The sequence below is a fragment of the Rhamphochromis sp. 'chilingali' genome (assembly GCF_963969265.1).
Source record: "Rhamphochromis sp. 'chilingali' genome assembly, chromosome: 17".
NCBI classification, from domain to species: domain Eukaryota; kingdom Metazoa; phylum Chordata; class Actinopteri; order Cichliformes; family Cichlidae; genus Rhamphochromis; species Rhamphochromis sp. 'chilingali'.
Window position 1 is genome coordinate 12568201 of NC_137944.1, and position 11969 is coordinate 12580169.

An 11969-nucleotide genomic window follows, 5' to 3' on the forward strand; every position below is an offset into this window, starting at 1 on the left:
ACAAATAATAGGCTATTTCTGCATCCACGTACGTTTAATATGTTGTGGTCTCCACTAACTTATTTTTTTGACATTGTGGTTTCACTGTATAGCCTAATTAAGCTTCATGGGTGTCTTTCAAATTACAGCTTAATTTTAAAAAATATACATGTTTCACTTTTGATTTGATCTTTTGGTAATTTAATGTATCTGTACATCAGTAGTCTTAGTCAGAATCTCATTATCATTTTGTAGTTTTTCTATCTTATAGTTGAAAATGATGTCTCTTTGGAAGATATTCTTGTTTTCTGCACTGGATGTGACAGCATACCAGCCCTGGGTTTTTCTCCAAAGCCAAGCCTTGAGTTCGTCACTAACTGCAGATTTCCAGTGCCCAATACTTGTGAAAATATCCTTCGTATACCAGTTCATGCAGTGTACACTACTTTCAAATCAGACATGGATTTTGCAATATGGAATTCATCAGGATTTGGAAGATCATGATGTGTTTTCTTAAAGATTGTTGACATGATGAGGATTTGGGGTTTTTTCTATTTTGCATATGCATTTTTTATTTTCTTGTTTTTTGTTAATGTTGTTAACCCCACATCAGAGTACACCCTGGACAGCAGTAGGACTGTATAGCCTAAATAAGCTTCATGTGTGTCTTTCAAATTACAGCTTAAATACCAGTTCATGCAGTGTACACTACTTTCAAATCAGACATGGATTTGATAAGCCGAAGAGAATGGATGGAATAATTTTGTTTCAGTTTATACATGTGAGGCATTTTTTGTTTTTTGATTGTAGTTAATTTGTTTTCCTGCTTATATGGCATGTTTTGACTCTGAAATGACCCATAGTAACATTAGATTATTTAGCACCCCTGCAGTGAGCAATATAATATGCCACAATCTCATTGTTATATAGAATAGAATAGAATAGAATAGAATAGAATAGAATAGAATAGAATATAGAAGTTTTCTCAAATGCTTCCTGTGTTCAACTATTCCACAATGCGAATTTTCAAATGAGATGAGTTAAGCTTTATTTCAGTGTCCCATATGAACATTTATGCTTTACACAGAACTTTGTATTAATATCATTTAACTTTTAGCTTAACTCACAGGTTTAAAAAAATGTTTTTGTTAGGTTTTGGTAAAGTTTTGAAAAGTATTACTGTAACCCTACATACTAAAAGGTGGAAAGAGTATCTCCAACACTGGCAGCAAAGTTGTCTATAAATGTGACAGACATTGGTTTGGTCAAACCTGGTTATGTTACAGTTGGAATATGAACATTATATCACACTATATGATAATACAATATTATCAAATTATTAAATGTTATCAAAGTATTATAAACAATAATAATAATAATAATAATAATAATAATAATAATAATAATAATAATAATAATAATAAACATAACCTGGTTTGCAGGGAGTGTTTTAAGGATTTTGTTTGCATATTTTACTATACTACTTGATAACACAGGCTCATTGTAGATTGTTTGGGGGGGGTTTTTTTCCTCGTTCATTTGTTTTTTTTTAAGACCAGCCCTATTACTGCAGAATATTATTTCCTTCCTCTGGGTACTGGAAATACACAAATAAAGTGTTCTGTGTTCCTACTTTTTATGTAATTTGTGTCTTTTAAAAAAGAGTTTAAAGAGTTTAAAATGTATAACATATTTTATTTAATGAATGAATCATAATTCATGTTTATTAACAGTTAAATTAGTACATCATACAATCATATGTAACATATACTGTGACAAGTATGGTTTGTCATGAAAGAAAAGTGTAGTCTAAACACTTTATTTGTCTACTTTTATGATTTAAATGGCACAAGTGAATATGAAGATAAAACCAGTCTTTTTACCTTACCTTACTTTTACCTAAATAATAGTCTTGGACCTTTTTCAATATCATGATATTTCACAATTTTTAGTGTCTGGCACTCAAATACATTTTTTTAATTAACACAAACAAATTTACTAATAACTTACCTGAAGCATGCTGTATAAAAAAACGTCTATCCCATGATTTCCATCGTCACTCAAGAGGTCGATCTGCCTCAAGTCAGCCGTCAACTGCTGGTGATGGTAAGAACGATGTCTGAAGTGCACTTGACTGAGACTGTGTGATGCTGAGGAAGTTACAACATTCCAGCAGTCCACAGCTGCAGCGGGGAGTTATTTTCCATTGTCCTTAAGCTGTGATGGTTCCACTGATTTACAAATTCATCCACAGATCTGTTAATTCTTGGAAGATATACATGGTGAAGAGCCCTAATATGAAATGGGTCAGTGCTATCTAAAATCCCAACATTTTCCATAAAGAGGAAAGGGTCTTTAAAGTATGCTGACACAACTCTGTTTAGTTCACCCTACAATCTTTCAATTCTTTGATTATGCACACTTCGTCCAACCATAAAGCGTCCTCTGTTTGGCCCTCTATGTTCAATCATAAACCGTGCAATATCAATATTCTCACTGCCAGCATCACCCCTGACACGTTGTGGGAGGCCAAAGAGATCAACGGCACTCTGGAAAAGTTGCATAGCAGTTGATGCTCTGTTATCTGTGCAGCATCTCATGTAGTGTATGAGTATATATAATATATAATATATTATTACAATGTTGTATAATGACTGGGTTTAAAATATTGTTTATCTCCAGAAATAGGTTACATGACAGAAGTACAATGTCAAAGTCATAGACCTTTATTTTAATGTACATAATATATTTCTTCTTATTCCAGGCATATTGACACAAACCATAAGTTAAACCCTTGCCGGTTTGTTGTTTGTGTTATACATGCAGCGACTATAGCCGTCAACTCCTCCATGAAACACAAACCCCCAAGGATTTAACTTATGGTTTGTGTCAATATGCCTGGAATAAGAAGAAATATATTATTATTATGACACTAGATGTACATTAAAATAAAGGTCTATGACTTTGACATTGTACTTTTGTCATGTAACCTATTTCTGGAGATAAACAATATTTTAAACCCAGACATTATACAACATTGTTTATTAAAACAATATATTATATTACTACAATGCAGGAAGTAATAATTAACATTAATCAAATTTAAAAAGTGAAAAAAGGCATACCACACTTGATTTGGGACAGTGACATTGTAGACCCTCCCCTGAATTGCTCTCCGTCCTCTCAAAGCTCTTCCCACTGGATCAACTATTCTTAAACGTTCTCGCACTCACCACCGCTGAACTCTGATTCCTCTTCCTCTCAAACTACCACTAAAGTAGGATTCTTCTGAGCCAGGGATATGTGTAAGAATCTCAGTAATGCGATGATAAAGGTCCACATTTGAAGTATTATTAAAAGTTCCATAGTCCCCTAAACCTAGTTGTATCCTGTGGTTGTAAAGTGTTCAAACATTTACTGACAACATTTGAGATATGGCCATCCAACTAAACCCCAAGTCTCGCATGTCAGTCAGCTGAGTAGCTGGTATGTTGGACCTAAAAGAGTAACAAATATGTTAACTTCTTTCTTATTTCTTGGATTCATTATCTTGTTTGCCATCTCTTGACTCTCTCAAGTTCCATACACATTATGAATAAATTTGTTTCCATTTTTATCACTTACCTTGGCCTTCCTCTTTGAGACGTAGAATGGTATAATGAGCCCATAACGGGCTTCAGCTTCTGCTCGAAGTGTTAGCTCAGTTGACATCTCCATCAGTGATTGATAAATTCCCTCAAGAAGTGTGCATGATCTTCTCCCAGAAACATTTTGTTGAACATTATTCATGAGCACTAGAAATGTTGCAATAATGAAAACGTGTTCTTCAAGGTGACGTAGTATAAATTCCAAATTATTTCTACCATTTGCAGTTTGAACAGCTGTGGCAAAACAGTTGTCAAGCTCTAAAAAGTACTGAAATAGTTCAGCTGATGCCATTTTGTAAAGGCAGAGAATTCAGAAACACCTCATCTCTAAAAATGAGGTTCATACATTCTATATATTCAAGCTTCATTCTATATATTCAGACGATCATTCCATGTATTCAAGTTTCATTCTATATATTCAAGCTTCATTCTATATATTCAAGTTTCATTCTATATATTCAAGCTTCATTCTATATATTCAGACGATCATTCCATATATTCAAGTTTCATTCTATATATTCAAGCTTCATTCTATATATTCAAGTTTACACACACACACATATATATATATATATATATATATATATATATATATAGGGACCTATGGATTCTTCGATACCCAACATCCACAATGACGGTGAAACAACTAGTAGCTGAGTGTTCCAACATTCGAAAGAAGGGACTGCTCTCACAGCTAGAGATTGACGAGGTACAACACAAATGCTACGGCAAGGAGGAGTCAGGACGCCAGGTCAGGGGGGAGATATCATCACCCCCACCCGAGATTGAGTACATAGCCCCAAGTGCAATAGGAGAAGGATCGTTGAGTGCGAGAGGAACTGACCTGAAAAATAGGATCATGGCCAAGCTTGAAACCTGGATCCCCCGTAGCCGGTTACCAAGATTACGTGAAGAAGGTCTGCTAGATGATGTTAATGCAGCACTACGGGCATGAACAAGATCCGGGCCATCAACACGTACGCCCTGCCCGTGATCAGGTACCCTGCTGGGGTAATAGGCTGGCCAAAGGAGGAGATAGAAGCCACTGACATAAAGACAAGAAAGCTCCTTACACTCTCAGAAATAGAGGTACGAGAGAAGAACATTTTTGTACCTATAGGTACATTTTTTTTAAATGTTCCCTTAAAAGTACAATACTGGTCTTTAAAAGTCCAGAAATGCCCCTTTAAAGGTACAATTTGAAATAAAGTACAAATCTGTACCATTTTGACCTGTACTGCAGTGACAGTGGCAGAATGTGGTAATGGGTCAGCATGGGAAAATCTGGATGGGCCTGGTTAATTGTAAAATTCATATGAGATGTGAGTGTGCTCATAAAAGCTACATGTTATAATCAAATCTGTTGGTCCTCTCCTCTCTACGTAAATTATCCTATGATGCAAAGAATATCTGTAACCTACCTTTGTGTAAGTTATGTTAAATTATATTAAAAAACACACACACACAATGACATGCAGGCACAACCAAATGATGTTAAAAAAAACTGGTCCATTTCCATTTTATTAAGTTCCAGTTATAATTTTTTAATGTTTTAAATCTTTCAAAAACGTGAAATCATTTTACTGTTATGTTTGGCCGTTTACTTTTTTGCTTTTACTACATCCTAGAATTGTTCATTAATTGTGAGGTTTTTATGGAATTTGCAACATCAAGTTAAACCGAGGTTCTTTGGAAGTTAAAATGTCAAGCAGATTTTTATGTTACAGTGACTACATTTTGTAAGTTACAAATATAGTTCGCCAAGACAGCATAACGGTTTCTAAACAACTGCGCATTAATACCACAATGTTGTATTTTCATGTGTCAAGTTCGCAACGCGCATTAATCCCAAAGGCCGAAAAGGCAGCAGCGATGAGTGCTCCACCTCCTCGCTGACTAGCGTTGATGCAGAAAATGACTCTCAGGGGGTTATCCACGGAGGAGCTCCTTAAAAGGTTGATGGAAGAAGGCATTGATGTGTCAGACGACGAGGCGCAAAGATTTAGAGGTAAGTCGGGTGTGATTTTGTGTTTTTATAAAAATTACAACGTGTAATTTTACAGTAGAGTTAGCAAAAGTCCGAAGAGCTAGATTTAACATGGGCGAAAGCTAGCAGTTAACTAAGTTTTAAACAAAGAAAGGTACAAATGTGGACTATTTAGACTGTTGGTGGAATGTTCAACGTCTGTCTGCCCGCGGTATTCGAGTGTTTTATCAATAAATAGTGACGAACCGTGTACAACAATGTAAAAAAATCAATAATTTCTCAAAACATGCTAGTATGTAAATATAGCTATTAACAAAATCGTTTTCTAAGCAAAATTTATCGCATCTAACTTGTTTCCCGCTCAAAGGGATTTTAAACAATGGAAGGTACACATTTGTACCATTCCACCTACTTAGTGGGATTTTCGAATATGAGAGCTGTAAGCTCTGCGCAGGGACACTTACTTACATTTTTATATTACCAGTTAATTTATATTAACAATTAATCAAGAGAATTAATTGTAACTTCCTTTTGGGGAATATAGACAGATTCACAATGATAGCTTATTATTATTATTATTATTATTATTATTATTATTATGTATTGACCATAATGTCACTTTAAAACTAAATTTGAAAATGGTTTTATTTTTATTTCATACTGTACTTTATATTTCAGATAACGATGTAGATGGAGAGACGGTAGACTGTGGACTCACTGAGACCATGGTTGCATATCTTTTTGACAAGTCTTTCAAAAAGCAGCTGAAGTTCAGAGACTTCACAAACCGCTACAAGGAAGTCATCATCACTTTACAACCGGTCGACCCATTTGAAGGTACAGTTGAAGGTCCAGTGTCCCAAGCAAACCAGAGGTAGGTTGTGATAAATGTCTAAATTTGCATATGCATTTAAGTGTTTGCAAAATGGCTAGTTAATGCTGTTTTCCTACTGTATTGCAGTTCTATACCTTCTTGCCGTAGACTGCCTGCAGTTATTTCCATTCCAAAATTCCCACAAGATGTCCAGAGTCGCTTGGATCTCAAAGAACCAGTCCAGAAAAAACAGAAGTACCAAAACAAAATAATTGGGACTCTTTATGAAATGCTGTCACAGTACACAATGTAAGGGTTCCTTTCTGAATAATTACATTAATTTCTTAATATTAATATTGCTGTTGTAAGAGAGGCAGAGAACAAATGCTTAGCCCATCTGCCTCCCAATCTGGAGACCAGCGTTCGAGTCTGGCGTGACACACGGTTCCAATGAACTGGCAATAGTGGTAAAACCATACATCCTGTGTCTCCAGACCTTGTCTGGACTATGATATCCAAAGTGTTCATTTTCGAATTTGCTCAAGAGTAAATTAATAATTCAGGACTGCAGTCAATTAAATTAATGAAGTTTGGGAGAGGTGTGGCTGTTTGTCCACGCCCATTTTTAAGAAATTAAAATCAACTTTAGCTACATTGATTTGACATTGGTCTACAACATACTATTTACGGTAATAACAATATGATTAGAAGAATTGAAGAACAGAAAAGCCCCCAGGAAAGGATAAGAGTAATCAGTGTACTGTGGGTTGTTTTTCTTATGTTTGAAACAGGTACCCAACCCACTCAGACTACATCCAGGTCATCAAAGCCCTGATTGTGAAGTATCCTTTCTTATGTGAGTACCTCTCCTTTTTTGTTTCTTTTATAGATTATATTAATATAAAGTAACCATAATTAACTACTTATATACATTTGAAACAACTAGGACACCTGGCACAGCCAACTCAAGAGAAAGTTCAAAGCAGAACGGGCTCCCCTAATCAGCAACGAAGAAGTGAACCGGGTTAAAGAAAAGTTTGGACGCACGCAGAAACATCGGACCACAGAGGAATCCAGCAGCTCCTGTCTGAAGAGACTGAAGCCCTCTCTCGTAAGTCCTCACACCCTCAGCCTCTAAGAGCTAAGGTAACATATGTAGTCTTATTATGTTCACTGTAAAGCTAAAAGTAAACATTAATTGAAAGAAACATGTTAACAGATAACATTAACATAGAAAAAGGAACTTCACAGTTGATTTAACAAAAGTCAGCTCAACTTGCAATTCCTATTCAACATTTTTGCATTTTTTTCAAAGCATTTGGTGTACAAATTACCGCATTTCGAGTAACATTAACTTATCAGAGTTTACTTATGATAATACTGATATCTGCTTTGACAAAGGATTCGTGCTTTGTGGGGGAAGATGCAGCCTCCGTTGATGCTCATATCAAGGTGCTAAATGATCAGCACAAGAAGCTACATCCTGACACAGCACTGGTGAAAGACCGCATGACAAAAACCTTTGCATGGAGACGTCGAGAGGTAGCTGAAGGAATGTGTACTGTGGACCTATTAAAGAGATATCCATTCCTGGGGACATCTGCAGGGGTAAGAATTGTTAAGATGATTGGGGAAACGGCTAATGATTTTTTGTCTCTAAATCTGATTATTATTTTCTGTACTAACTGATTAATCAATCTGTTCATTATCTTTAGAATTTTTGTTCAAGGGTTAAAGCACTTTACATTTATCTCCAGTCTGTGTCTTTAAACATGTCAAAAGTTTAAATCCTCAATGTAAAATGTCATTCTTTTGTCTATTCTGCTCTTTTCATTTCCAGTTGTGTTATGAGGTTGATTTAATGCATCCCTGCCAAGACAACATCTGTCGCCGCTTTAGCGAAAACTTCACTGCTGTTCTTCAAAATATTCTTCAAATGACCAAGGATTTTCCACTGAAGAAGGTCTACATGGAGGCAAGAGAGAATGCACTGGCTGAAGACATTACAGGTGCTAATTTGACCTCATACAAATAGTAAATTTTGTGACAATTCATTTGCTCTCTCTTCCAAAGATAATTGATGTACCATAGTGCCATGTCAAGAGCATGTTAATGGGAATTTGCATGCTATCAAAATCTAATGAAGTGTATTTGCATCTGTATGACCTAGGAATTGACTTCAAGGGGGCACTTCTCCTCTTGCCATCCATCTTCAAGGAGAAGATAGAAGATTTCATCATCCTTGGAGAGGTAAATGCATGATGCAATGCATAGCCTTTGGCCACAAGTTTCATTCTCGGTGTTTTGTTGGCATGGAGCTGAATTCAGCTGCGGTTCAGCATCACAGCTAAGCTAATGTAGGGGAAACACTGCTGTTAATCCACAGTGCTGCTGTGCTCTTGGGTTTTGTCTGGTGTTTATATAGATAGATAGACCTTTATTGTCCCCTTAGGGAAATTCTTCTTCACAGGTACTGTCACTGTCAGGGGTGATTGCTTTTGCCCTTGAATATTATGTCAAACTTTAACAGCTTATCAAACACTACCACAACAGTCATTGGTCAAGAAGCTTTTTGTTTGGAGTAGGGGCCATGTTTACAGGTTATCAGAATAGACAGTTTTGTTTTGCAGCAAAAAAAAGAAGGTAATTTGAGGAATCTGTTGAAAATCCACTTGGCACATATTGCTTAAACATACTGTATACTAATGTTTTTCTTCCTCTTCTGCAGAATACTCCCATGAGTCCATACCCAACCATTCGAATGAAGGATAAGAGTTGGACAACTGCCCTCTCAAGACAGTGTCGCTGTGTTGTCACAGTTGAAGGAGTGGATGTTTGCTCATGCTGCTCGCTGGATGAGGCCTACATCTCAGCATTCTCCACCTTCTTCGTGTTCAACATGACCTACCCTGCATACTTCAAGAAAACACTTGTCTTTCTTCAGAACTGCATTGTCAACATAGGAGACCAGGGAGACAAACCCCTGCCAGTAAGTGTCACCAGGGTACTTAACCAACTCTATTAAATATGCCCCCACTCCACAAATGTTCAAAATGTTCAAAAAGGGCATTTACTCTGAGGAAGTTGATTACACATGTTGGGTTAGTACACGCACATGAGCCTCATTTCGGCATCACTTGTGGAATAAACGACTGCCAGGCAGCTTTTTCCAAGTATCACTCTTTTCAACGCCATGTGTGATCCGTCAAAACATTGTGTTCAGGTGTTTAATGTCTTTATGTGATTGTTTACTTTTTTAAAATGAATGTATTTTTCTTGACATGTCCTATGGCAATATACGAATGTAATCAAGGATGTATTCCTGTGGTTGTTTAAATGCTTTGATGTGATTCTATTATCGAAAATAAATGGTTAAATAACCAAATATTTTGGACTATTGGGGTACATTTTTGTCTCTTTAGGTACGAAATAGGTTGTCGCTGGGGGGGTACCCTCATAGGTACCCTATTGTACCCTTTTCAAGGGAACATTTCTGTACTATAGTTTGAAGGTACATTTATGTCTTAGGAAAGTACATGATTGTACTTCAGATGGTACAACTTCATAAGGTACAAAAATGTACCAAGCCTAAAGGGTACAGAAATGTCCTTCAAAAAGGAACACCCCCAGCGACAAGCATTTGTACCCTTTTTGGTACACTTTGGCACCCCTATTTCTGAGAGTGTACCATGCATGGAGGGTTTCACCCCAAATCCAGCACCCTGAGGCTGTACGCTAAGCGGAAGGAAGGGGGCCGGGGACTGGTGAGTGTCAGCACCACAGTCCAGGATGAGACAACGAACAGCTGGGTGTTTATATATATAAACACCCAGCACGCCCCTGCGGGCGGTTTTATCCTTCAAGCTCGGGTCCTCTACCAGAGGCCTGGGAGCTTGAGGGTCCTGCGCAGTATCTTAGCTGTTCCCAGGACTGCGCTCTTCTGGACAGAGATCTCCGATGTTGTTCCCGGGATCTGCTGGAGCCACTCGCCTAGCTTGGGAGTCACCGCACCTAGTGCTCCGATTACCACGGGGACCACCGTTACCTTCACCCTCCACATCCTCTCGAGCTCTTCTCTGAGCCCTTGGTATTTCTCCAGCTTCTCGTGTTCCTTCTTCCTGATGTTGCTGTCATTTGGAACCGCTACATCGATCACTACGGCCGTCTTCTTCTGTTTGTCTACCACCACTATGTCCGGTTGGTTAGCCACCACCATTTTGTCCGTCTGTATCTGGAAGTCCCACAGGATCTTAGCTCGGTCATTCTCCACCACCCTTGGGGGCATCTCCCATTTTGACCTCGGGACTTCCAGGTTATACTCGGCACAGATGTTCCTGTACACTATGCCGGCCACTTGGTTATGGCGTTCCATGTATGCCTTGCCTGCTAGCATCTTGCACCCTGCTGTTATGTGCTGGATTGTTTCTGGGGCATCTTTACACAGCCTGCACCTGGTGTCTTGCCTGGTGTGATAGACCCCAGCCTCTGTGGATCTTGTACTCAGAGCTTGTTCTTGTGCTGCCATGATTAGTGCCTCTGTGCTGTCTTTCAGTCCAGCTTTGTCCAGCCACTGGTAGGATTTCTGGATATCAGCCACCCCCTCTATCTGCCGGTGGTACATACCGTGCAGGGGCCTGTCCTTCCATGATGGTTCCTCGTCTCCCTCCTCTTTCTTGGGTTTCTGCTGCCTGAGGTATTCACTGAGCACTCGGTCAGTTGGGGCCATCTTCCCAATGTATTCTTGGATGTTCGTTGTCTCATCCTGGACTGTGGTGCTGACACTCACCAGTCCCCGGCCCCCTTCCTTCCGCTTAGCGTACAGCCTCAGGGTGCTGGACTTGGGGTGAAACCCTCCATGCATGGTAAGGAGCTTTCTTGTCTTTATGTCAGTGGCTTCTATCTCCTCCTTTGGCCAGCCTATTACCCCAGCAGGGTACCTGATCACGGGCAGGGCGTACGTGTTGATGGCCCGGATCTTGTTCTTACCATTCAGCTGACTCCTCAGGACTTGCCTGACCCTCTGCAGGTACTTGGTGGTTGCAGCTTTTCTAGCTGCCTCTTCATGGTTCCCATTCGCCTGCGGGATCCCCAGGTACTTGTAACTGTCCTCTATGTCTGCAATGTTGCCTTCTGGTAGTTCAATCCCCTCAGTTCTGACTACCTTCCCTCTCTTTGTTACCATCCGACTACACTTCTCCAGTCCGAACGACATTCCAATGTCATTGCTGTATAGCCTGGTAGTGTGGATCAGTGAATCGATGTCTCGATCACTCTTGGCATACAGCTTGATGTCATCCATGTACAGGAGGTGGCTATAAAAAAAAAAACACCCAGCACGCCCCTGCGGGCGGTTTATCCTTCAAGCTCGGGTCCTCTACCAGAGGCCTGGGAGCTTGAGGGTCCTGCGCAGTATCTTAGCTGTTCCCAGGACTGCGCTCTTCTGGACAGAGATCTCCGATGTTGTTCCCGGGATCTGCTGGAGCCACTCGCCTATCTTGGGAGTCACCGCACCTAGTGCTCCGATTACCACGGGGACCACCGT

General features: G+C 39.1%; 1 protein-coding gene and 2 long non-coding RNA genes across 3 annotated transcripts; all 3 read left to right on the plus strand.

The window, feature by feature from the left end:
• Positions 1-5516: 5516 nt before the first annotated feature.
• On the plus strand, positions 5517-6671 carry LOC308385049. Its single transcript, XR_013969448.1, has 3 exons — positions 5517-5634; positions 6292-6487; positions 6575-6671. It is a non-coding gene; the product is annotated as an uncharacterized lncRNA (long non-coding RNA).
• Positions 6672-7384: 713 nt separating this feature from the next.
• On the plus strand, positions 7385-8380 carry LOC308385037. The gene is made up of 3 exons (XR_013969447.1): positions 7385-7538; positions 7829-8035; positions 8268-8380. It is a non-coding gene; the product is annotated as an uncharacterized lncRNA (long non-coding RNA).
• Positions 8381-8390: 10 nt separating this feature from the next.
• LOC308385038 (uncharacterized protein) lies at positions 8391-9608 on the plus strand. The gene is made up of 3 exons (XM_080863752.1): positions 8391-8436; positions 8598-8677; positions 9156-9608. The coding sequence occupies exons 1-3, from the start codon at positions 8397-8399 to the stop codon at positions 9450-9452; spliced, it is 417 nt and encodes a 138-aa protein (XP_080719878.1). The 5' UTR covers positions 8391-8396; the 3' UTR covers positions 9453-9608.
• The last annotated feature ends 2361 nt before the right edge of the window (positions 9609-11969 follow it).